This window comes from Pipistrellus hanaki, assembly GCF_964339955.1.
Source record: "Pipistrellus hanaki genome assembly, chromosome: 11".
NCBI lineage: Eukaryota > Metazoa > Chordata > Mammalia > Chiroptera > Vespertilionidae > Pipistrellus > Pipistrellus hanaki.
In genome coordinates, this window is record NC_140513.1 from 31,498,873 (window position 1) to 31,524,444 (window position 25,572).

Genomic DNA, 25,572 nt, shown 5'->3' on the forward strand with positions numbered 1-25,572 from the left:
AGAAATGCTGTTCTGGGGAACAAAAGCTTTGCAGTCATCCTTCCGCCTATGAGCCCCAAGTCAAGCAACCCTTTGTCGTCTGCTAAATGGGAGCCATGATGCCCACCCTCCCTGCCCCAGGTGTGTTCTGAGCACAGGCCAGATACTGAAGATGAAAATATTATCTGGGAGCTCTTCTGGCCGGATAAAGAAGTAAACGTGAGACAGTGATATCCCTGTTTCCTGGGCCTGCCGTATCTTCAATAGCTGCTCCTTCCTGTTGCTTCCTAGTAAGCCTTCCATTTTGATAGGATTTGCTTAAAAAACAGCAACACACAAAACAAGCTCTCAAGATGGCCACGTTAAGGATGGAAAAACCTAATTGCCTCTAATAATGGACAGAGAGCTGTTCTTCAAGGGGGAAGCTCAGAGCAGAGGTGGGTAGAGGTGCAGTTGCCTGTGGCCAGTTAGGCTCTCCCCACTGAGTTATTAGCCTAAATGTTGGGTTTAACCACGGGATCTACTTCACAGCTGTGGCAAAGCCCCTTTATCATATAAGCTAACCTTTCTTTTCAACAGCCTATCAGAGAATACTTTCCAGATCATTTTTCTAAAACCTGACTTGGGTTTGGCAGGAAATCGGCTTCCCCCAAATGCTGCCTTTGCTTTGACATCAAATCCCTTCTCTGAAGTCGACTTTTGGTGACTGGACTCTGGAGTTTTTGGGGAGTAGGGGTGTGCAGGGGGTGGTGGTAGGGTGACGTCCTCAACCCTGTACTTAACTGCCTTCCCCTCTGCTTAGCCTCTCTCATCTTCTTTTGATCAGTGCTGTGCTTAATTACCCCGCCGCTCTTGCTTCTTGTGTATGCATCACTGCATTTCCCTCCCAGAAGCCGGACATAGCTCTTATTCTCCAAGTAATGATAGTAATTGCTGGTAGGGCAGACCTGGTCCTCATCCTTCTGCAAGCCCATTTCTTATGGCAGGTGTCTAGTTCCTAATTAAGTGCTAATGAGCATGCCTAGCGGACCGTGACGCACTGCCAGCTTCTTCAGTTTTATGTCTTGCTATTGCCAAGCTCTTAAAAGGTGACAGAGCAAGAATTAGTGTCTCTGGGATGACAGGAAGGTGATTTTATGCATAAAGAAATTGTTATTATGATCTCAAATGTCGAATGAGTAGTTTATAAATACTTTTCAAGAATACTGTTAAAGCTATCCTCTTGGACTCCTCTCTCCCTTTTCCAACTTCCCTCTAATTAGAATTGTGCTCTCTTTGGGAGGAATGGAAGTTGAAAGGGAACTAAAGATTTTTTTTTTAAAAAAGATGCTGGTAGGAGTTGAAGATTTACTGTGAAATGATTGTAAGACTGGTTTCTGCTTTTCAGATGCTGTTTTCTCCCGCTCTTGGAGGGGGAACATGCTCAGAATTCAATTAAATATCAGTAGTCTGGGTGGGAATTACTGAAGGTCTGGTGTGAGGTTTAATATATTCAATACACGCCAGAGCATAATAAATAAAACGAGTAATTGAGTCCCAGGGAAGTGCGCACAAATCAGAATCTTAAGAATTTCCTAACATTACACCTTAGAAATTGAGCTTTAATCGTTTTTACTGTCTCATCAAAAACGAGTTTTCGGTTGGACAGCTGAAATGTGGCCAGATTTATGGTACAAGGGCCATTTCTACATACTTTTTCATTTCTACAACATGCTCTTAAATATAATATATGAGAGCAGTGATACTTTTTAATGTGAGAAGATTTATGGCCTCTGGAATGGGTTAAGCTATAGAGGCAGTGGCATTTGGGACTGGGGACTTGGGTGACTGTGGTTGGTGTTCCATAGGACAGTGCGAGTGATTTCCCGTCAAGGTCTTTGGACTCTTTGGGCCTCAATATTTTCCTTGTGATGTTGAAGGACTGGGTTCGGGGCATGGAGCTCAGAGGAAGTACAGGACAAACAACACTTCACCTCACAAGCTTCTTCCACCTGTCACATGCCTGGTTCCCTGAGACCTCCCTCTGCATGTGGAGTCTCAGTGATTATTGAGTCCTAAGGGTCATTCCTACATGGACTCCTCTCCCCTCCCACCTGCCAAGAGAGCCTCTGCAATTCTTTCAGTGCTCTGGGCATGGCCCCTTCTGGGGAATGGGAACATCGAAACCTACTCACAGTGAGGGCTTAGTGAAATAAGGTCACATGCCTGTAGGGTGCATAAGAGACGCACAGCTTCTCCTGCTCTCTGAGTTCTGTTACAGGTAATAGGTTGGTTTTCTTTCGTAATATCATTGTGGTGAGTTAATGCAAGAAGGCGGGGTGAAATGGAGTCACTTAATACTGATGACTATTCAGTTACTATATTGTAGGGTGGATATCTGCACTTCCCCAGCATTTAACCTTTCTGAAATCAGAATGAGTCTTGAATGTGTGGCATCTTAGATTCAATGACATACTGGATCTCATCCCTCCAGGCACTTAGAGATTGAACTAGCAAACATGTGAGGGGCTACTAATTTAGGATTGCTGATGATAATAAACAGCTACATTCTCAGGGGGTAACTTAATGCCAGAAAGTGACAGTGTAGATCAGAGGATTATATTTTGGGAAGATTGTATCTTATCAGGTAAAAGCTTTTAATGAACTGAAAGTACTAATCACCTTTTTTCCCTCTTTTCCTCCCTCTGTCTCTCTCTTTGACCCCTTTGTGTGTATGTTACCCTCCTCTTCTGTTCTCCATCCTCATGTCACGTCTACTTTCCCCTGGATGTTGCTACCGCCATCACCAACTCCAACAACAACTCCTTCTCCTCTTCTTCCTCCACTGCCTCCTTCCTCCTCCTCCGCCTCCCCCTCCCTCACCACCACCAACAGCAGCAGCAGTTGCAAGCTCAGCATCTCTCTCATGGCCACGGACCCCCAGTCCCCCTTACGCCTCACCCTTCAGGACTCCCGCCGCCTGGGATCCCGCCCCTGGGCGGCAGTGCCGGCCTTCTGGCGCTGTCTAGTGCCCTTAGTGGGCAGTCTCACTTGGCAATAAAAGATGACAAGAAGCACCATGATGCAGACCACCACAGAGGTGAGCGGCCAGGCAAGCCAGATTAGGACTTTGTCCTCACCCCCACACAGTGCTGCAAAGTTGTGTGCACCGCTAAAGAAAGCCCCACCCCCTTCAGAGAGCAAACCATGAGCTAAGAGGAACTGCCGCAAAGCTCGGCCACTGACATACAGCTCACCCTGGAAATTCTCAGGGTTTAGTGTGGGCATCTGTAGACTTCCCGATCTCTTTTAGATTGCAGGCATCTTGACATCTTGGCAACTGCCTAGTTAATGCCAGTGGCCTGTACCGTATTATGGAAAACTGTTAACTGCTCAATTGGGTAATTTGCAAAGAAAGTAATGTTGTTAAATGGGGCGAAATAAGAAGTTAAATCTGAAAGTGAATGTGTTCAAATGAGAGGTTTGATAATTGCATCTGTTACTACTTAGCTTCATAGGCTTTAATTCTAGTATGCGTTAAATATTGGGCAAAATTGCACTTGACTAATTTTTTGAAGAAAAGTAATTTATTCTGTCAAGAAATAAAAAAAAAATAGGCTTTGTGTATAGTTAAACTGTAAATCTTATGTTTACAAAATACTGTAATTTTCAGGAAATCACTGTATTAGGAATGTGCAATGACTTATATAAATAAAAGCCATTTTTAAAACTGTTTGGGGCTTGTGTTCTAATTATTCCCCCCTTTTTTTTATTTCTGTTCTTGCCTCTGTGTCTGAACGGGCATGTCTGTGCGTTTCTTGGTAACCTCGGGAGCAGACAGAGAACCTGGCACAGTAAGTACTCTAACGCCTGCTGTACACGAACACACCCCCTTCCCATAGTGCACCCCCGCTGCCTTTCCTTAGACAGCAAGCACAGACGTGCACATCTTCCCTGTCTCCCTCATGACCAGGTTTAAAAAAAAAAAAATAAGACTATTCCCCACCCCAGCCCTGTATTTTTATAAAACTTCCGTAAGATGAGAGCAATATGATTTTGGAGCAGAGCTATTTGCTATTATCTGTATGTGCCCCAGGCCCATTTAAAAATATATTTCCCATTGCATTTTGATGCTAGGTTGCCTATAGTTTAAGAGTATTCATTTTTTATCTTAAATCAGTTTTGCAGGCAAGAGATCACAATCCACATGTGAAATTGGTTAGTAATGTGTTATTTCTACCTGAACCATTTATTATCCTCTACAAATGCCTCTTAGTTGCTAGGTTTCCATATCTAGTTTTCTTTTTTCATAATTGTCCTTGGAGTGTGAACTTGTAGTTAAATATATTTTAGACCAAAGAATCGAGCATCTTAAGTTCTTAAAAACAAGGAAATTCAGCGGCCGGGGATTCTGTGCTCGGAGAGCTCATCTTTCCACCCGCCTGGCTCTCTCGCATTTCACACAGTGCATGTCAGGCCTGCACACGTATCCACCAGTAGCCGTGGGGAGATCTGTATCTAAAATGTATCTCGCAAATGTCATGATGAGGTAGAGTGAGAATTGGTCCCTTTTCAGCAATGATAATCTACAGTTTTTGCCTCCTTCCCTCCCTTCTTTTCTTTATTTTTGAACATAGCAGTATTTTGACCATCTTAAATCTAACTGGTTAAAAAAAAAGGGGGGGGGGAAGATACTGAACTTATAAGTCATTCTAATAACTTTTTTGTTATGAGTTTGGGAGAAAGATAAGCAGTTCTTTTCATTCTGAAAAATTTGTCCTCCCCCCCTCCCCCCGCTTTCCTGTGTGTGTATGTGTGCGTGTGATTTATCTTTTTTTTTTTTTTAAAGGTTTTTAGTTGATTTTTAGAGAGAGGGGAAGAGAGAGAAATATTTATGTGAGAGTGAAACATGGGTGGGCAGCTCCCACACACCCCTACTGGGATTGAGCCTACAAGCCAGGCATGTGCCCTGACTAATAATCAAACAGGCATCCTTTTGGTGGGCGGGACAACACCCAGCCAACTGAGCTACATCCACAAACCAGAATGAATTAGTAGGGACTTTAAAAATTCTCTTTGAGATAGATCTTGGAATATTTTATGTGTTGGGGGCAGTGGATAATGGTGAAAGTATGGGGTAGCTAGTTTTTAAATTCTGGTTCTGTAAATTTTCTCTGGAAAATATTGGGGAGAGAAAAAAATTACAGCTAAGGAATAAAGTATCCTCACAAAGTACACACCTTTTAAGTAAACTGACTGATTTGTGGAGGTGACCTTTCTGTTTTGCAGTTTTGCTGTCTCTAGATTATAATTTTTTCTGTCATGTTCATCCTATAGTGTGTCAAATTAAAAGAACCTAATCCAGGACCAGAGAACAGAAGGCAAAAGATGCTGAGAGAGCCCATGTCCTTTAGCGTGCTGCATGTTGTCATTTATTTAACTTCTAGGTTTGGGACTTTAACTTTTTATTCTCAGTATTATGGTTTCGCCTTAAATCACTGTATATTTCTTGTTTACTGTATATAAGGTTATATAGGAAACGCATCTTTAGTTTGGGATACATAGGCACATACATCACAAGGCCTTTCTCCACTTGATCTTAGCCAAAAGGCCGAGAAGCAATACACACAAGGCCTTTTTCAAGGAACCAAGGAAAGGAGACCTAAACCCTAAAATATAGTCTAGAAAGTTTCAGCAGAAATTCGAGGCAGTTGTAGAAGAGATACTATGATATGTACCTCTGGGAAATGCTAGTGTGGGACAGGAATGAGGAGAGATTTGCATGCTGAAGGTAGTAGGGGCATTTTTCAGACCTCTTTGTTTATTTCTGAATGTGTCTGATAACCTACATGTATTTTTGGCTGAAAAATGTAAGCAAGAACTTCATTATTGTGGAAGTGATGGTGAGATGGAGGACGGATGATAAATTATGTCCTTAAAGAAGGACAAAGTGGTTCTTGAATTTTATGCAGCTGTGGCTTGTTTTAAAGTCCACATGTTGCGTTATCAATTAGTGGGCAGCATACAAGTCAAAATGTTGGATACATTGCATAAAGCTAAGGTGACCAGACGTCCCGCTTTTGAACAATTTGTCCCACATCTCGAGGTGTTTTAAAAAAGTCCCGATTTTTCAAAAATTGTTAAAAATGGGGACGTCTGGTCACCTTACATAAAGCAGTCTTTAAGAATATAAAATAATGTGTTATTTGTATGTTTCCTTTTTCACATTAAATTTTTGACAAGTAGTAATAATTTCAAAATATTTTCAGAATACATACTGTGTTTCCTGCTTGCTAAGTTACAAAAAACTGTAGGTGATGGTATAAAATGTGAAACCACTAATTTGTAGCATACACATTTACTTAAACTTCATTCTCTAGAGAGGAATTAAGCTGTTCACTGTCCACATAAGTGGGATTTTGCTGCAGCTATATAAAATTAAGTAGCTCTTCAAACTTTGTGTAAAATTGAGTATGAGAAGCAATGAGTAATAGGATGATGTGTACCATTAGTGCCTAAAATATTGTAGTACTTATTTCTTTAATAAAGTGGTTTGAATTATGAAGTTGAATTTTACTTGATTGCCCTATAATGCCCTTGTATTTTTTCACCCAATAAAGGGTCAAGGGTAGTTGCTGCAGGGCAGAAGTTTTCAAACCTTATGGTCTCAAAATCTTTTTCTACCCTTAAGTTAGAATTGTTGATAATGCCAAAGAACTTTTGTTTCTGTGGGTTTTATATTTTGAAATGGATTAGAAAGAAAATAAATTTTAAAATCACTTAAGCAGATAAAGAGCTACATAATTTGTGGTAACATTATTAATGAAAAAGAACTATCTTCAAAAAACATGTTGTAGTAGGTACAGTGGCTTTGCCTTACACATTTGCAAATGTCTTTCGTGCCTGGTTTTAAAAGGATAGCTGGATTTTCATCAACTTCTGCATTCTTTCTGTTGTGAAACATTGTTTGGAAGAATAGGAAGAAAGTCTGCCCTCAAAGAGGTAGGTAAGGGTCCCTGGGAGCATCAGGGGTTCTTGGACCAAACCCTGAGGACTTCTGCCATGAGACTAAGGAGTTCTGAAAAATTCCAGACCCGTCTATAGGCTTATGTCTTCCTGCTCTTCTTCTTACATTGAGCACACATTATTTATATTAAATGCAAAACCCAGGAACTTAAATAGATCCAGAGGGGATGTGAGTGTGTATAAATTTGTATCTGTAAATCTAAAACTGTTTTAAAGGTCATGTTTGCTTATTTTTTAGTGACAAAATTAATCCATTTGCTAGTTTAAGGTTTTATGGTAGGAAAACACACGAGCCTTAATTCAACCTGTTTTAATGTAAAACTTAGGAAATGAAAGCATTAAGAACTGTGAAAACATGGACACTATGTGTAAGTGGCTTGTTTCTGAAAGGGATGAATGATAAAGCCAGTTACTTTTAAGAGGTTTATATTGCTGTCTGGCTGTTTATAAATTAAGATTTGACTAGAGCTTTCCTAATTTGCAAAACTTGGTGGTGGTTTTTAATATGAGGGTACTATCAGAATGCTACTTAGTATTGAACAAAGAAATATTAAATGACCTAACAAAGGCCTTTATTTCTTCAGTAGTAACAAAAATGTTAGATATTTCAATTAGAGATGAATTATATTAAATTTTGGCTGAAGGGAATATCATTTAAATAAGTCTTGAAAGATTGTTGAAAGAGAGTTGACTAAGAGTCATATGGCTTTTAAGAAAATAGCATAGGCCTGGCCAGTGTGGCTCAGTGGTTGAGCATTGACCTATGAACCAGGATGTTATGGTTCAATTTCTGATCAGGGCACATGCTCAGGTTGCAGCTCTATCCCCAGGGTGGGGTGTGCAGGAGGCAGTCGATCAATTATTCTCTCTCATCATTGATGTTTCTATTACTCTTCCTTTCTAAAATTGATAAAATATATTTTTAAAAAGAAAGTAGCATAAGTATTTGCTTAAATTCTCATTACTTTAGCAAATATTTATTGTGTAGCTACTATGTGCCCCGTACTGTTTGAGGCACTGCATATATTTGTTGCCATTTTGCAGTGGTGCCTTTTAATGTCATAGACATTTCATTTTTTTAAATGAAAATACTGAAATTCCTGACACCAGTAATCACTCTTTGGGACATTTGGAAAAAGGAGGAACCTTGGGGGTGGGTATTTGGGAGAGACTCCAGAGAATAGAGGGTCTGTGGACATAAGCAGGTTTCATAGATGGATCTCAGAAGGTTCTTGAACCTTCTAAAAACTAAGCAGAGTGTTCTGAGGAGAGAACTTTCATCAACTTCTCAAAAGGGGTTCCTGGTCCACAGAAGTCTGAAGTAGTGTTCATCCACATTAGAGATCATAACGGTAGTTATTTTATCAGTAGGATACCATCCTCAGGGAGGTTGGGTGCCGCTGGTCAAACATTTAGTTAATTAATGGCCATTGAGAATTAGATCATATCTCTCAAAGAGACTGTTTGTCACTCCCATAACTGGCTTCTAAAATTTTGGGTTCATACTTAGAACTTCCTTAATAGTAGTTATGACAGCCATCACTGTATTTACTATAAGGTGGTGTCTTTATCTTGTTTTTCTTCTCTAGTTATCCTGCTTGCTAGTTAATTGGCCCAAGGTAGGGCAGGACCAGTTCCTAGTTCACTTCACTTTTTCTCAAAATGACAGCACTGGGGAGCACAGGGGGAAGTAGGACGTGAGGCTTTCTCTGGAAAAACGGCATTGTTGGTCTTTCTCTGAAATTTAAATTTTGAGTTTCACGTCATCTCCATGGCTCCTCTGGACCCTGGCATTATGGGGGTGGTGGGATAGAAGGAACCCCTGTGGTGAACAAAGGGAGTCTGGCTGCACAGGCAGGTCATCTGAAACATGGTGATGGGGCTGCCTCGCAGGTGAGGACTCAGGAGGAACCAGAACAGCAAGGCCTCAGACACAGCAGAACGAGCCTTTAGGCATGACTCCCCTCAGTACCTGCTAGCAAGACAGTAAATGCATTGTTAGTCATGCCCAACCAGGTTACTGTGGTGCCCTTTCCTTTTTAAAATACAGTGGGTGAGACAGTTGTGGAGATTAGGCCCATGTGACAGGATGGCAGCTAATGGTGTTTCTTAGGATGTTGGGACCATGAACTGATCTCAGCTTTTTGTGACCTTGATCCATCTCATGATACTCAAATTCACCAAACATGGGGGGCACTTGGAGAAGGTATTTTCATCTAAATGTTCATGACTTTATTTTGACCTGGTGCATGTCAAGGAATTACCGGAAATGAAGGATAGAACCAAGATGCGTCACCTACAGTTGCAATATTTAGGCACAGTGAAGGATAGTGACGTTTTCTCAGGCAGTTAGTTGTCTCAGCAGATTTTCTCTTTTGACAGAATTTAAAACCATGTGCTTAAAAAAATGGATCTTCTGGGAAAATTGGCGTCACTGTCGTGAGAAGGGTGAGCCCCTGAAGAAAGGAAAGCCCAGGCTGTTTCCAGGTTGTTAGGAGTGGGCGGGCAGAGGGGGCAGAGTGGTGGTGGTGTCTGTTTATTGTGGATGCCGTATCTCACTGGGTGGGTATCGGGGCCTGTGTATGACCCAGAATAAATATTCAGATGGTTGTGGTAGCCTGTGTGTGACTAGAGAAATGTTTAGGTTTTATCTCACTGTGGTCACAGTGAATATAGGGCATCTCGACTCCTCCTCTTCCCCCAAAACAACAAAGAATAGGTAGAGAGTATTTTCTCCTTCCAAAACCTTTCTAAAGACTTAATTTGTGTTCTGTAATTAGATAACTTGTTACCTACCGTTTGGAGCAGGTTCTCCTAAATGTTAGCCCCATAATCTTTTCATTCCCTCTGGAATGTAGTAGGCAGCAAGCTCTGCATCTGCTGACTTTCAGATAAGGTGGATGGAAGCTGTCAGATACCCAAATAACTCACAGCCAGGTCCTGACCTGCTTTCTAGTTTCAGGGCCTTGTCTTGCAATAGAAGGTATCTCCTCAGGGGCTGGAGAAAGAAGAGGAACAGTAACCCCTACGTAGTTCCTCGAAAACATGCTTTTAAAAAAGGTTTGAAATAACTGATTTGATTTTTTTCTTTTTTTCTTTTCTGTGACCAAGGTCCTGATTAGGGCAATGGAGGTATCCTGAGTTCATTTAAAAATTATTTTTAAGTGATTATATTTATTGTCAGCTCAAGGGTTTTTTATTTTATTTTGCTTTACCAGGAGAAGGTGGGTGGAAGGGCAAGCTGGGGGTGGGGCGTGGAGGATGATGCCTAAGACATCCTGTGGTTTAATACCTCTTCTAGCCCAAATATCGACTGGGTTTGTATGCCTCCTACTGGCTGTGTTCTCTCCTGGGAGTCCTGACTGAGTCCCCTTTTCTGCATCCAACAGTGCTGAGTCCCTAGATCAAGATGCAAGAACACACTGGTTCTTTCTGTATTTTGCATTTTAACTATGAAAAATAGATGTATACCCTTCAGCAGACCCGCTTCACCGCCAGGGCTTCCGAGGTGGGATGTGGTTGCCAAGTGGACACGTTTCCACACTTCTCCACTCTTCCACTTTTCACCATTGATAAGTGGGGATCTTATTAGTTTTATGAGCAAAAAAATATATTTGTTGAAATGTCAGGCAGAATACGAGACTGACCAATTGGACTGGAGCAAAAAGTACAGCGTGGGGTGATGACTTAATTGGTATCAGGTGTCGGTGAAGAAAGCACACAGATGTGATGGGGTGCGTCGTCACCTAATTGTTTTAATGTTCACCGAGAAGTTAATTGTCAGTGTAGAGCGTGCGAGCAAATTAGGTTCCCACTGCCTCAGTGTAACTGAGGATAAATGAGGTGTCATGCGTTTCCAATCTGTACCTCTGACACAAACACGTTTCCTGCGGGGAGGAGAAAGTTCCCTAGGGGAATCAGCATGGCAGCTAAAGAAATCCATTTGAATAAATGTACATTATTTTCACATTAGGGAAACCTGTCTAGCTCTTGCTGTATCCATGAGAGGTTTTTCCTTTCAGATTTGCTGCTGGTGGCTTCCAGGTTGATATTTGGTTGGCAGGAGAGTTGCTTTGAGGTCTTACATTAGATGAGGGATATACGAGGGTTTCGTAACAAGTGTTCCGGTAGCACTGTCAGCGTAACGTTTCATTAAACTTGCCTTCTTTCATATCTTCTGGAGTTTGCCTTCCAAAATATCTCCACATACATGAACAACTATTACTGTTAAATTGCTAAAAGAAAAGTAAAATTTATTGGAATCAGACTCTAAAGACTGGTTTTATGCATCCCGAAGCAGCTGGGTCTCTCCCTCAGTCTTGAGTGGGTAATCAGAGCGTGAAATAGAGACAACATTGTCAGGAACAGTCAGAATAAAGGAAACAAACACAAAGTCTGAATCTTGACGTTTTCTTTTGACTCAACCCCATGCTCTGAGGTTCAACAGACTCTTCTACTTACGTGCTAAGTTATTCTGTGAACAAATGGCTTAAAAATTGCATTAAATATGTTCTCTTAAAATAAACCTTTGCTTTATTTTAAGAGAACATATTGTCTGCTTCTATCCATTTAGATTCAAACCTTTTACCAACTGTCTAGTCAACATGACTCCACTGTACTATAGCAGAGAATGTTCCTGGTGTTGGTTTTACAAAACATGGTTCACCCCCATTTAGGAAGCTCCTCTGGATTTGACCACTCAAGGAGTGCACACTGGTGTAATATTGGAAGATCTGCTACTCTTGCTTTTCTCCTGAGGAGCTCCTAACCATCATATCACTGTTAGTTCAAGAAATGGCCCTCAGGTTGCATATTATTGGTCATAGCGAACAATTTCCCTGTTGTCAAGGAAGAGGCCCACCATGATTTTATATTCTAGAGATTTACCTTAAGAGGGACAGGTCATAACTTCTTGTGGAGCATGTTTTCTCTGAATTGCACCTCATCAAGTCATTTCATATGTGGTTTCCATGTGAAAAGGAGAGGAAGTCATGCCAGTTGGGTGAATAGGTCTTCTGGACCTACTTTCATATAAAAGACATAAGGGAAATAAGGTGCTTTTGTTTTGTTGTTAACAAAATTTTAAAACAAAACAGCCAAGACCGGTTTGGCTCAGTGGTAGAGCGTTGGCCTGCGGACTGAAAGGTCTCAGGTTCGATTCTGGTCAGGGGCATGTACCTTGGTTGCAGGCACAGCAAGAAGCAGCTGGTCGATGATTCTCTCTCATCGATGTTTCTAACTCTCTATCCCTCTCTCTTCCTCTCTGTAAAAAATCAATATATTTAAAAACAAAACAAACAAACAAACAAACAAAAAACACAAAAGAAAATGTATACTGTCTGGAGATCCCAGCCGGGACATTTGTAGCCAAAGTCTGCCCCATAATTACAGTTTGAAAAATTCTGGCAGGTATTTAAGTTTTGCTAACTGCAAAGTGAAATAAAACATTGAGTTTCTTGGCTAGAATTAGAGTATATCAGTGAATGTGGCAACTAGTTCTCGTGCTGATAAAAACAATCCCTAATTCACAATTAAATTTTTATTTGACAAGTAAATATTGGACAAATGAATTGTACTTGATAAGTGCTGTTTGGTAGATTAAAATCTTTAGAAGTAGGGACTCTGGGAAGGGAGGTCTGTGGTGGTAAACAGGTCTGTGGGATCACTCTCTACCACGACTGCCATCCCATCGGACTGGTGCGGTGAGTCCCGGGACTACTTTGTTCTCTGCTGAGTTCTTTTCTTGTGTGAATCTTGGTTATAAATGGCAGGACTCATGAATATAAATGTTGGAATTCGGGACTACTTTTAGGCTGCTTTAAAGTAGGCTGTGAAATGTTCATTTTTTAATTTTATGTTCACATTTTTTGTTTTGTGAATAAACAACCGAGTGAATCAGGGTGTGTGTGTGTGTGTGTGTGTGTGTGTGTGTGTGTGTGAGAAAGAGAGAGAGAGAGAGAGACAGAGAGAGAGACAGAGAGAGAGACAGAGAGACAGTCTGTGGTTAGGAAGGGGAAACAAAGTACGCAACATATATTAGGCATTATTCTGACCATTAGAAGGTCATGAAGCTAAAGAGCCAGTGTGACTTGTAAGTGATAACTATTGGGGGCCAAGTAATGCAGGAACATAAATTGAGTTTTGAAATCCCTTTTCTGGGTGTGGTGGCACTTTGACTAAGTGGGAAGAGCTCCTTGCCTTCAGGCACATTGCCTCCCCTTGCTGGGCATCCTCCAGGTAAAATGAGGGGGTGAGGGGGATGAACAGTATGTCTTTAAGGTTGCTCTAGCCTCTTTAAAGGTTGGATTCTAATTTTCCTCTGTGTTTAGAATGCATGAGTTTTTAAATAACAAAGCAAAGTAGCCTCAGTTTCATTTTTGTGCCACGGCCTCTTAAATGTTGATAAATCCTAGTATGAAAGGTGATTCTGACTTGTCCTAGTCAAACTCTAACAGATCAAGATAGAACCCTAAATTTTGAAGGATCCAAAGGATATTAAGTTAGTACCTAGGTTTAATCTCTTCATTCTAAAAATATATATGAAACTGCTCATAATGACCATCAAAATGGCTGTGTTCCACCTCTAAGCCATTGGATGGTGCATGGGGGAAACACAGCGTGAGAGGAAGACTCATGGTCTCATGAGACATCCGGAAATACCTGTGAAGTCTTTTGGTTGGGCTCCTGGGGAGCAAAATCAAGGAACCATGAAGCTTGGGGTCTCTCAGGCAGTAGTTAACCAAGAAGTTATTGTTGCTGACGTGAAGTTCATTAGACTGGAACTATTTGCCTACAACAATGAAGGCAGCGTCAGAGCAGGGAGGTTGTCAGGGGCAATTACACACAGAAAGCTGGGTTCCTGGGGACGAGGGTATAAGGAGGTGGTCCGTTTTTGGTGGGGCTGCAGCGGGAGCCAGGGACCCGCTGGCTCCTCTCCGTGGCTCTCAGCCTTTCCAGCCCACACTCCTCGCCACCTGTTTCGAATCAGTTTTATAGCCTCAGAGGTACGAAGAGATGTTTTGTTTCATAACTCGTCTAAGCCTGCCATTTGAATGGGGCCAATTTTCAGATAAGCAGGGGTGCTAATTACTAACCCTGTCCAAGTATAGAGGAACTTCTGAGAGCTTTTTCAAAACCGCATTCAGAGTATAGGCCTCACGTAAGCTGCTCAAGCGGGAAATTCCAGCAGTAACTTCTAAGACTTAGTCGTGAGGCCTCAACACTTGACATGCTTATAGGTCCAGCTGTAGGAGTGCTATTGTTTCTAACAAAAATTCACTTGATCCTAATAAGTGTTGTTTACTTTTGTGCTGGCAATACCACTTAACATCATTAAAAAAAATAAGACATTCAGAGCTGTCTCTGAATGACTGAATGGTTTGGATGCCCAGTGCTAGATTCAGCAGAAGGGCTACAAAGGTGACATTGATCAGAGACTTTAAAATTACCAGTGGGCACCAACTCTAGGGTTCTGGGCACATGGGCAGAAGTTAAGTAGTTCAGCCCTGCCCTTCCACTGTACTTTTCAGAGTCTGGAGAGGAGACTTTGGGCTGCTGTATAATTCTATTTGGATACTGTTTATACTGAAGTGCAAGGTGCTGTTCCCCTCGGAGGCTCAGCTTTTCTGAGTGCATGTTTGCTCTTTGCACTTTTAGGCTCTGCATCTTGTCAGGCATCTTGTGTGGCTCTGGGTTGGAGGGGTTAATTTTTAGCAGACATTTACCAAGGTAATAAGTTCAGGGATCCAGCCAGCTCACCTTTCAGTCCCCCACCCTGTGCTAAAGACATTACTCTGAGCTTCTTTATATTGAATTGCAGAGGTCCCTCCCCTGTTTTTCTATAAGCCTCCTGGCTTTTGTGTAGCTTGAACAGACATGAATGAAAAGCTCAGCTCAAGGGAGAACGGAATCAGCCCCGGAAGTAAGCAGAGAGGCATCAGACTGCCTTCTGGTTCCTAGTTTTTATTTTTTCCTGCATGTGGTTAAACTGTTGAGGCCCCTGTGGTGGGGTCCACAGTTGTCATGGGGGAGCTCTGAGATTACTGCAGGCTAGTCAGGTAGCCTCGGTGGTTACAAATATGTGTAAATGATTTGCTCCTGGTACATGCAGTGGTGTTAGAGGGTTCTAACACAAAGGTTCTCAGCAGACCCTTCTCTTCTGAATTGTGGCAGAAGAAGGTAACATAATTGTCTGTTGGCCCTGGACACCCTCCTCTTAGTTCGCCAGCATCTTTCAGAAATTGGGGTTATCTAGCTTTGTGAAAGGAGGTTTTTCCACAGCTCACTCAGCATTGTTCCAGGCTGTGACACATCACTGAACAAATTGCCCCCTTGCATATGCTAATCCCACCCTTAAAATAACTCATTGTAACATGTTCTGATGCATTAGCCCAGAGGAGATGGGAATTGACCAGCTGTCAGATCATGTCATGTGACCCCCAAATATCTAAAATGCCTCTTTTCTTTGGGTCAACAGTTTGTACTCAGCACATGCAAATGAAAGTATCCTGTGTGGTTTGTGGAAAAGATTAGTCCTTGTTCTGCTTTTATGTGTGGGAACTGGCCTGGCCCTTGAAGATTCACTGGCTGAAATTCCCTCTGTGGGACTTAAATTTCAGTGCTTTTTTTTGAGGCGCATCAAATCTTATGTATTAAAAAAAACTTAAAGGAGTTTCTTCATTGTTGCTGCAGGAAGTGCTGATTTATCTTAGTAAACTGTGCTGTTAACCTCACCTATTCTCCTTGCATTTTTTTAGGAGTGACACACTCTGACTTGCAGTCACAGAATAAGTCGAATAGAATAACCTTAGGATTTACTCATAGGCCATTCATGTTCTTGACCATGAAGTTGCAGTGGGAAAGAATACAAAAACATCCCCATATAAACAGCAAGTTACCATTTCTCTAACAGTTAACAGAACAATTTAAGTGAGTAGAAGGGCCTGGAAAGTGGTTTGATTGCATAGTCAGGGTCTCCCTTTTAAGTACTTGAAGTTGTATAAGTGTTTGCCATCCAGTCTTCAGATGAGACGAATTAAATGGAATGAAAGGCGATGTAGGTATCACCTTTCTAAAATATCTATCGCGTTCAGGTTGGGTTTTCATGTGTACAAAGAGACCTGGGAAGAAATCCTTGATTAATTTTTTTTTTTTGCTTGCAGAGTAATTCCCTCTTGGTCCCAGACAGTATACGGGGCACCGATAAACGCAGAAATGGGCCTGACTTTTCCAATGACATCAAAAAAAGAAAGGTGGATGATAAGGATTCCAGCCACTATGTAAGTAAATAAAGGACTTGAAATAATATTTGTTGCTTACTTGCTTATTTTCCAAGTGAGTATACAAAGACACTCTAAAGATTTTAGTGATAATCCACAGCCCTTAAAATAATACCATAAAGAGGATAGAGTCTTGCACTGCAGGATTTTATTTCCTCCTAGAACTGTAAATTATCCTTCTGCCAGGCTTAGTATTAAATTTTAGGCTTTCTGCTTTAGTTACCCTTAAGCGAGGACACAGGAATGCAGGGCCGGCCTCATAGGCGTGCGGGTGCACAGGGCCCTGCTTGTGAAAGGACTCTGCCTCACCCTTGGTTCTAATGCTCTGCTCTCAGCCATCTTCACATTCTCAATTTTTGAACAAGGACTTGCATTTTCATTTTGTTCTGTACCTATGCTGCTAAAGTGATCAGGGTAAGATCTGTGGTGCCACAAAAATACCTTTTTGAATGTTATTCTGATCACTTCTGTTTTATAAAGAGACTGAAGTACAGACCTTGCAAGTGGTTTGCCCAAGGTCAGAGCTAGTGGATGAGCCTGGAGGCGATCTGACTCCAGAATCCATCTCTTTAACAACTGTGCTAGGATTCCCAAACCGAGGTCTTAGGGTGGCTATTTTGTCAGAGGACCTTTAAATTAGTCTACACTGCATAATAATAATAGTAATATACAAAGAACCCAGGTTTTTGGTTCTTTCCAGCCCAAGCCTTTCAGTACATAATGTTTGCCCCTATCTTTTGCCCAGAGCCAGTGTTCCGTGCAGATATTTTTATATATATGGCATCAATTATTAATTAGCTAGTGAGAAGGTCCATGATATGCAGAAATTTGGAAATTTGCTGATACAATTTCAAGTTGTTCTACTCATGTATGCTAAGTTATTTAATAGTGAGTGAGCTACAATCCATAGCTCTGCATGACTGTTTTGTAAAATTTGTGTTTGACTAATTGTATAGGTGGTTGAGGGTGTATTGAAGCAATTGGGTCAAAGGCCTCAGGACCCATCACAGGAATATTGTACTGTGAAGGTTTATATTGGCAGAAGGGTCGATACAAAGCTAAGATTTAAAATACAGAAAACTTAAGGACTCACTTCAAAGATCCGTTATAATAAGTTAATTATTGGCTACTTTTTGCCAGTTCAGTTACATTAACCATTTCTATAAGTTTTTGTTTTGTTTTTTTTCTAAAAGGGAAACACTTTCAGCTTCTATTTTATCACCACTCTAGCTTTGGGTTCTGTACACCTGGAAATATTTAAACTTTTCTGTGGGCTTTACTAAGTAAATGCTAGTTTTCTTTAGTATTCATTTTTTTCTTTTATTACATGAAAGTATTTCTTTCAGTGGACCATTTTGAATTGTCTAGGTAATTTTATGTTTTGGTGGTAATTTTATGTTGTTATTGGTGAATTTCATGGTGCTTTTATAACAGTGTCTCAAGTAACACATTATTGAAGAAAGTAAATGAGGTCTCCCGCATGTAATGCTCTAGATATGGTTAGAGAAAACATTTAAGACCTGACTTTAAAGCTGAGGGTAACTTTCCAGCCTGGACTTGTGTTTCACAGAGGGCCAATGTGGGTAGTATTTGTACTGTACTAATATTTCCCAAACATTATTTGTGAATTCTCAATTGACAGTGACATCAGGAAAAGGACTGTTTAGGTCATAAACTACGGGTCTACTTCTTTTTGGGAATTAGGGCCTCTTGTGATAGCCTGTTTTTTCTGTATGCTCGCTGTATTACTTTGTACCAAAGGACGTCAGGCCTTTCGGCTAGGAAAATAAGCTGCCTTTTTCAGCCTGCCTCAGACTTGAAGAGTGATCATGTCCTTACATTGAACAGCTTTTCTGAAGCCTTTTCAAACTCAGTGCAACCTTGGAGTTTCCTCTGATTATCAAACTATGGCTTTATGAAGAGACGATGAAAGCCATACTACAGGATGCTGGTGCCCTTCACTATTGCCATCCTGCCTGCCTTCTATCATCTCTCCAAAAATATTTTATGCTGGTTGCTAAAGAGGATTATTCTTAACATGAGGTCATTTCATGTTCATATTCTTAAGATTAGTATGTTATTCCGGCCAATAACAACCTTTATTGTTTTTAGTTTTTTGTTTGCTTTATATTTTTTGTAGTAATGAGTCACCCCATGGGAACATGGTTTAAGTTTTGTCTTTATGATCAATTATTTGTGAACTTTAGATTGGTTGGCTGTCTTCAAGGTGATTCACATTAAAGCAGTGACATGAATTGTGTTCATAATTTAAAATTCAATGAGAAAAGACCTGATATAATGCGGATTTCAGATTATAAGGGCAGTTCAGGTTGAAAACATTTATCGAGCCCATACTGTGTGCCACACCTCGTATGCAGGCTGTGATTATATAACTGGCAGCTACTGCAACAGAAATCCCGCCTGGGGCTTGGTGTAGCCTCAGGTCAGGTAAGAAGGGGAGAAGGCGGATTCATTACTAGGGCTGGTGATATCTAAGGGAGCACATAGGCACATTCCCGGTGTGTTTTTTTTTGTTTTGTTTTTGTTTTTTCTTTAGTCTGCCTGATATCAGGAACTATAGAAATTTAACTGGGCTTCAAACCTTTAATAAATGGAATTAAAACTTTTTTTTTTTTTTTCCAGGACAGTGATGGTGACAAAAGCGATGACAATTTAGTTGTGGATGTGTCTAATGAGGTAACTACACTCTTTATCAAACTTTATGTTCAGAGTGACTTGTGAGGAAAAGAAGCGGAGCCACCGTGTTTTGGTTTCTTGCACCTTTATCCATTGAGGACTTAATGGTTGTTCATGGATGGAGCAGTCAGGCTCTATCTGACCCGAACTTCTGTTTCCTTTAAAATAAACGTTTCCCTAATCATTCTGAATCCCTACGCTGGGTCCCTGGTGCTCATTTTCTTCCTGTGCCCTCTGGGCAAAGTATTTGAGCATGAGGAGGAATATGGTTGTTCCCAGGTTTTTTTCTTCTTTATGGTGTCTAATTGGGTATCTTTGCAAACACCATCCTTTTAAGGAGAACAGTGTTGATGCGCATATCTTCTCAAGTCCCCTAAATCTAGACTTTCAGCATTTCCTTTACTTTAGAGAGGAATAGCGTGGGAATAAGAGTGTGTAAGGGAAAGATCTGTCCATTGTAAGCAAAATCACGGAAGCCTTGCTTATGCTTGTTAAGGACCCTGCTTCTCCGAGAGCAAGCCCCACCCACTCACCCCGGGAAAACGGGATCGACAAAAACCGCCTGCTAAAGAAAGATGCTTCCAGCAGCCCAGCATCCACGGCCTCTTCGGGAAGTTCTACTTCTTTGAAATCCAAAGAAATGAGCTTGGTAGGTAATAAGAACTCTCACTTGCCTCCTTAGCAGTTTCGTTTTCTTTGTGAACCGGGGGACCCTAAAGTATTTGAAATGCGGTGGCTTTACTGATTGAGAATTGTATTTTTAAGTGTTTAAAAGTGACACTCCCTCTTCTGTTTTTTGTTCCCATACAGTGTGGCTCTTGCCCTCTCAGTTGTCCCTTTTGGGCCATAATTAGAGAGAAATACAAGTCTATGTTCCTTGCCTTCTTACTTGGGGGATATGCTCCTCGCACAGACTCTCTGAAACTTCCCAGTTAGCAAATAATTCAGACCTCCTAAGTCCTGAGAAGCCCTCATTTTCTTCAGCTGTCCATTCTTACCTGGTTTCAGATGGAACCATGCGGTTGGGCATGCTGTGATTAGGCTGCTAGTCAGCTTGGTGGTTCAGACCAGGGGGAAGCTGGCCCTGGCCGGGGGAGGGGACTGCAGCAGAGCCCATTCTTGCTTCCAGTCGACAGCAAACACTGTAGAGTGTGTCATCTCTGTAACTCCCCCTAGCTGAGCCATAACCGACTACAGTAAATCCTTACAGCGTCATTTCTCATGCCATCTCTCTGATGGGGAGAGAAGCCTGAGGCACTTGCCAATTTACAAAGCCCCTCAGATCCAAAGCCAGACGGAGCTGGGGTCTCTCTCTAGCACATGTTCTTTGCTATTGCGCCACATAGCTACTCAGATGAATTTAAAGGACATGAAAGATTGAGAGGCAAAAGAAGACACTCTGTCACCCTGTAACTGCCTTGGTCCACAGGGGTCCATAGGCAAGCAGGCCACGATCCTTAACCCCAGAGCGCCATCTCTTCATTTTAGGCACATCTCTCAAACACGGCAATGGGACTAGTCTAGGGCTTTTGCCTCTGATATGCTGGTTTGCACCTCATAAAATCAACGGCCCTGCTGTGTCTCACCATTAGTTTCACTCCCACTGCCACGAAAGGCAAGATTGGGGGGGGGGGGGGTCTTCCCGCTGGCATTCTTATTGACCTGGCATTTTTTTAAATTTTATTTTATTTTTTCTGAGTGACCAGAAGCTTTCCTCTGAGTGGTCATCCTTCTGACTTGGCCTCGATCCCAAGTCCACAAGCCTGCTGGAAAAATACTTTGTAAGATAAAAACCTGCAGAGGAAGAAGGGTGATCATGCTCTGTGTCTCTCGCTAGAGTTTTAATTCTGGCAGGAAGAGGAAAGGTCAGCATTTCTCGCCCACAAGTTAATGCTGTCAACATTGTGTGGATTTATGAAAATTGGCTGAGGGAGTAGCTAGAAGGTGCCCAGTGTTCCAGCTGCTGTTGTGATAAATTGTGTAATAGGGCTTGGATTAAAAATAATACTCATTTAATTTGTTTAATGACACCAGCATGAAAAAGCCAGCACGCCCGTTCTGAAATCCAGCACACCGACACCTCGGAGCGACATGCCCACGCCGGGCACCAGCGCCACTCCAGGCCTCCGTCCCGGCCTCGGCAAGCCTCCAGCCATGGACCCCCTCGTTAACCAGGCGGGTAGGGCATCGCCTCTTCTCGTGCTTTGTTTGGTTTGTCCTCCCACAGCTTGATTCGTCATCTGTTCCTGCTGTGACGCAGTTTCCCCAGGAACAAAATGTAGCTGCTGCCTACCTCCCTCCTTCCTATCTCAGAAAAGCCATGATAAGAAGCAGATGTTCATCCTTGGGTTTCAGCGGCTCCATCCTTCCTATTTCTAGCTGTTTACGTTCGACTTTTATTTCCAAATAGTCCGAGTCCTAGGGACTTCACTAAAGTTTCTGATAGTTGTTCCAAATGTAAGCTCCTTCCCGAACTATCAATATTATTGTGTGTCTTGAGTTTGCTAATATTGACCAAAATCGCCCGTCTGGCCAGCCTAAGTGTGCTCCTTGCTTGCTTCAATTGGCCGGCGGGTCCATCAGGAATCCGGGATCTCTCTGTCAGTAGAAATCTGGAGGATTTCAATGAGACTCCAGCCTATGAATAAACTTATAATCTTCAATTTGATCTTCCTCCCTGGGAAAGGCTCGAAGGACAAGAGGCCCCAGAATATTTCTTCTAAATCCGTGCTTTGGTTTACATGAATCCAGGACCAGGTTTTCATTTGCCTCAGTTTGCCTTGTGTGAATTGGGTGCGGGGATTCTGGTTTCCCAGTGCTGCTCAGGAGGAAATGTGTGGGCAGTGCTTCCCCTGGGGACTATTCTTTCCCGATGAATTCAGCTCTGGGGAAGAAGGGGTCCTGTGTACAAATTGGAGTTGATTCACCATCCCACAGTCCCCCTTCTTTTCCTCCCCCCTAATGAATAACACTAAAAACTCTCCCTGGATGAGCTGCCAGTTGAGTCACGTGTGGCTTGTGCTTCCTTGCAGCGGCTGGCCTGAGGACGCCCTTGGCAGTGCCCGGCCCATACCCCGGCCCCTTCGGGATGGTGCCCCACGCGGGCATGAACGGCGAGCTGACCAGCCCCGGTGCCGCCTACGCCAGCCTCCACAACATGTCTCCGCAGATGAGTGCGGCCGCCGCTGCCGCCGCTGTGGTGGCCTATGGGCGCTCTCCCATGGTAGGTGACCTTGGGAGCATGGTGGGTGCAGGTGGCAGCTCCCACCAAGCAGAACAAAGACCCAGTGTCCTCGCCGTGCCTGCCTTCGCCTTGTTCGCTTTCATCCACATGCCGCCCCATTTAGTGACGGCCAGACGTCTTTTGCTTTACTTACTCTCTTTGTGGATGAAAAAGGCAGTGTGTAGGAGCTCCTTTAGCGGTTCAGGGGACATCTGGTTTTCTCCCACCTAAGTGTTTTTTTTTTGTTTTTTTTTTGGAAGGCGATGAAATGACTTAAGTAGCTCACAGAAGCCTTTTCATTCATTTTTTTGAGTATTTTTTCCCCCTCTTTAATTCTTAGGAAAAAAATATTTGAGAAGCCATAACTTTCTCTTTCCATTCCTATATTATTCTTTAAACCAAATAGAATGGCTTCGGTGTAAGGAGTGACCCCAGTGCAACAGGCAGAAATAACACAAACCCGGATGCATGGAAACCACGGGGTGCTGTGTCTCTGGCCTCATTTTTGACCAGGGAGATACAAAACTGCACAGGAAGGGAAAATCGAATGTGGAGCCCTTGACTGCTTCAGGACACGGGGATAGTTTATAACCCATAGCAAATAGAAAATATTTCCTCTTGGTTGTTTGCAGTATGTCACGTGCATTTCTCATTTGTTGGTTCTTCCCTTAGCAGGAAGAGCAGTGCAGTGGAGGACAGGATAGTTTAAAGCCAAGTGGGCAGCTGAAGGACTAGGCACTGCGATTAAGATGCACAAAATCGTGTATGCGTCCTTAAGGATTCACTTAGACCAGTGGTATGAAACTGGGGGCGATTTTGCCTCCCAGGGCCATTCGGTAATGTCTGGAGATACTCTTGATTATCACAACTGGGGTGTGTGACTGGCACTTAGAGGATAGCATCCAGGGATGCTGCTAAACACCCTGCTTTCTCCCGGATAGCCCCCAACAATGAACTGTCTGGCCCAAAACATCGATAGTGTCAAGGTTGAGAAATGGTGACTGAGACAACATGCTGCGCTGTGTACATGCCAGGACCAGGCAGACACCCGTATTGGCCATGGGAGGCTGGCTCAGTGCTCAAGAGATCCCTCTCCATTCCACCTCCTAAGAAGGAAGCGTGTCTTGTAGTATTGAGAGTTTGTTGTATTACTTCTCCTGTCATGTATTTCCTCTGGGTATTGCTACCCTGTGCCACTGTTCCTGGTTAAGCTGCTTAGGGGACCTGAGTTTCCAGCGAGACATCTGTAGTGATGCTCACCAAGCACCTGCCCTGTAGAAACTGAGTCTGCGATGCCTTCTTTTGTTTCCAGGTTGGGTTTGATCCTCCCCCTCACATGCGAGTACCTACGATCCCTCCCAACCTGGCAGGAATCCCCGGGGGGAAACCGTAAGTACCTCCAACTTCTCAGTTTTATTTTCAAGGCGGTTACTTAGTCATGGGTATTATCAGACCAGAATTCCAAAGGGAGCACAGGCCTGGGTGTTTCCAAGGAGATTGCTAGTGTCTTTTCCTGAGGAGTGTTAACACTTTCTATAAATAGGCACCCTGTAGGTGTCATGCCTCTGTCTTCTCACGGGGTAGGGGGTGGGGGTGAGCTCATGCATTCCTTTATTTCTGGAGAGAAACTGTTGGAGACAGAGTGAGGAGCGCTGCAAGGACCAGGGATGGATGGCCCTCCTCCTTTGACCTTTCTGCAGAAAGCTGCTCTGCTTTGCCATGTGGTTAGAGGGTAGCTGCGGGGGACTTTCAACAGGACTGTGGGGTAGGCAGTAACCTATAATGAGCTCTTGAAATCTCAGAAATTTGAAACATGTTGTCTCTTTAACCAGCTCAGTGCTACCTGCTCCCTATTTTGTTAGAAACAAGAGTTTGAAAAGGATATGTTCTGTCGGATGCCAACATCCGAGGTTGACCCCCAAGTAAAGTTTTGCTGAGTGCCAAACTCTGAGAGGTTCAGAAGTATTATAAGAGCAGAGTGCCTGTGTGGGGAAGCAAGACAGATAGGTTAAAGGGCAAAGAGCATTCAGAATTTGAAAAACCCTGGTGGTTATTCCTCCAGCGTCACATGAAATCATGTGAGTAAGATGGAGTTGATATCAGAGAGCAAAATGAACTCCCCCATTGTCCAGAGGATCTGGGCTGTATAGCTTATTCCCATATCAATCCATGATTTAGTAACTTCTTACTGGTTAGTGAAGTAATGCTGCCCGAGACTGCTTCTCTACTGGCTGTAATCATAGACCAGTCTTTTCCTGGTTTGGCACATTGACACTCTTGTTAACATACGACAGAGACGGATGGGGGAACGACACAAAGGATCCCAGTTTTGTAGTGTAAAAGTCAGGAACTGACTCTGTTGTATAAACGTTTCTCAGTGAGTTGACAGTAGCAAAGATCTGCAGACCACACTTAGGCCAGCATTGGGCTGAGACACTTAAGAGAAAGGGAGACAAACCAGAAAGTCCAGAGTTGGGTGAACAAGGTGGTAAAAGCTTTGCAATGGTCTCTCTGAGAAACACCAGTTGAAATACTTGGGTGGTTATTCATGGATGTTTGAGCAGGAACTGTATGGCAGGCTTTGTGCTGGACTGTGGGCATGCTTCAGGCAAGAGAATGTTTGCTTTCCCCGCCTGGGGGCCTGTTGATGTAGTGGAGACATTGAAGGAACAACGCATGCTTTAGCTATGTGTGTGGTCGGAGATAAGCGCTGTGAGGACAGCAGTGGGTTATAGGCAGACATTTGAAGAATGACCAGTTAGGAAGGGCAGGGCTTCCTGGGGTGAGGTGGACACACGGAAGACTGACACATGTGCCGAAGGAGTAGCCCCCTAGAAAAGGGACAGAGAGGGGGGCTGTTGAGGAAAGAGTGAGATAAGCTCTCAGCACAGGGAGCAAATGGATGATTGCCTCTAGGATAGTCCAGTGGGGACTGCAGGGACCTTGAGATGCCTCTGGTGTGAATGCTCATCTGTGGCTCGCCTTCAGCGATAGCCTCGCCAAGTGGCTCTGCACCTCTGACCAAGCGTATCTGGTGAAGGGGACTTGCTGCTGCTTGGAGCAATCCGTTTTCTCCAGCTGTGTGAAAACTCTTCCAGCCCTTGAGCTGAGATCTGTCTCCCTGGAACCTTTAGCCATCAATCCTGGTTCTCTCCTTCCCCCGAGACCACATAGTGTGCCGCTCATCCATCATCCTCACGACAGCTCTTCAGATCTGTTTGGAGACCACCATCTGCCATGAGGCGTCTCTTCTGGCTGAACGTGTCCCTGCACCAGTCCTGTCTTGTAGGATGTGATTCAGGTTCCTGCACCATCTGCTCACTGAGATCTAGACAGTTACCTCCCTCCTGTCCTCTCTTCCACAGATTTCCTCGAGACCTGCTGCATAGG

At 42.9% G+C, this 25,572-nt stretch overlaps 1 protein-coding gene across 7 annotated transcripts in view; it reads left to right on the forward strand.

The window, feature by feature from the left end:
* The window catches only part of TLE1 (TLE family member 1, transcriptional corepressor), an 86,487-nt gene that overhangs the window by 43,024 nt on the left and 17,891 nt on the right, over window positions 1-25,572 (forward strand). For 3 of the 7 annotated variants that reach the window (XM_084899376.1, XM_084899378.1, XM_084899380.1), the window contains 8 exons: window positions 2,854-3,058; window positions 3,796-3,812; window positions 16,146-16,262; window positions 18,906-18,959; window positions 19,456-19,608; window positions 20,994-21,138; window positions 21,992-22,182; window positions 23,495-23,571. In XM_084899376.1, coding sequence (XP_084755502.1) covers window positions 2,854-3,058; window positions 3,796-3,812; window positions 16,146-16,262; window positions 18,906-18,959; window positions 19,456-19,608; window positions 20,994-21,138; window positions 21,992-22,182; window positions 23,495-23,571 — 959 coding nt within the window. The remainder of the gene's footprint in view (window positions 1-2,853; window positions 3,059-3,795; window positions 3,813-16,145; window positions 16,263-18,905; window positions 18,960-19,455; window positions 19,609-20,993; window positions 21,139-21,991; window positions 22,183-23,494; window positions 23,572-25,572) is intronic. The other 4 variants (XM_084899377.1, XM_084899379.1, XM_084899381.1 and 1 more) reach the window with 2 other exon arrangements.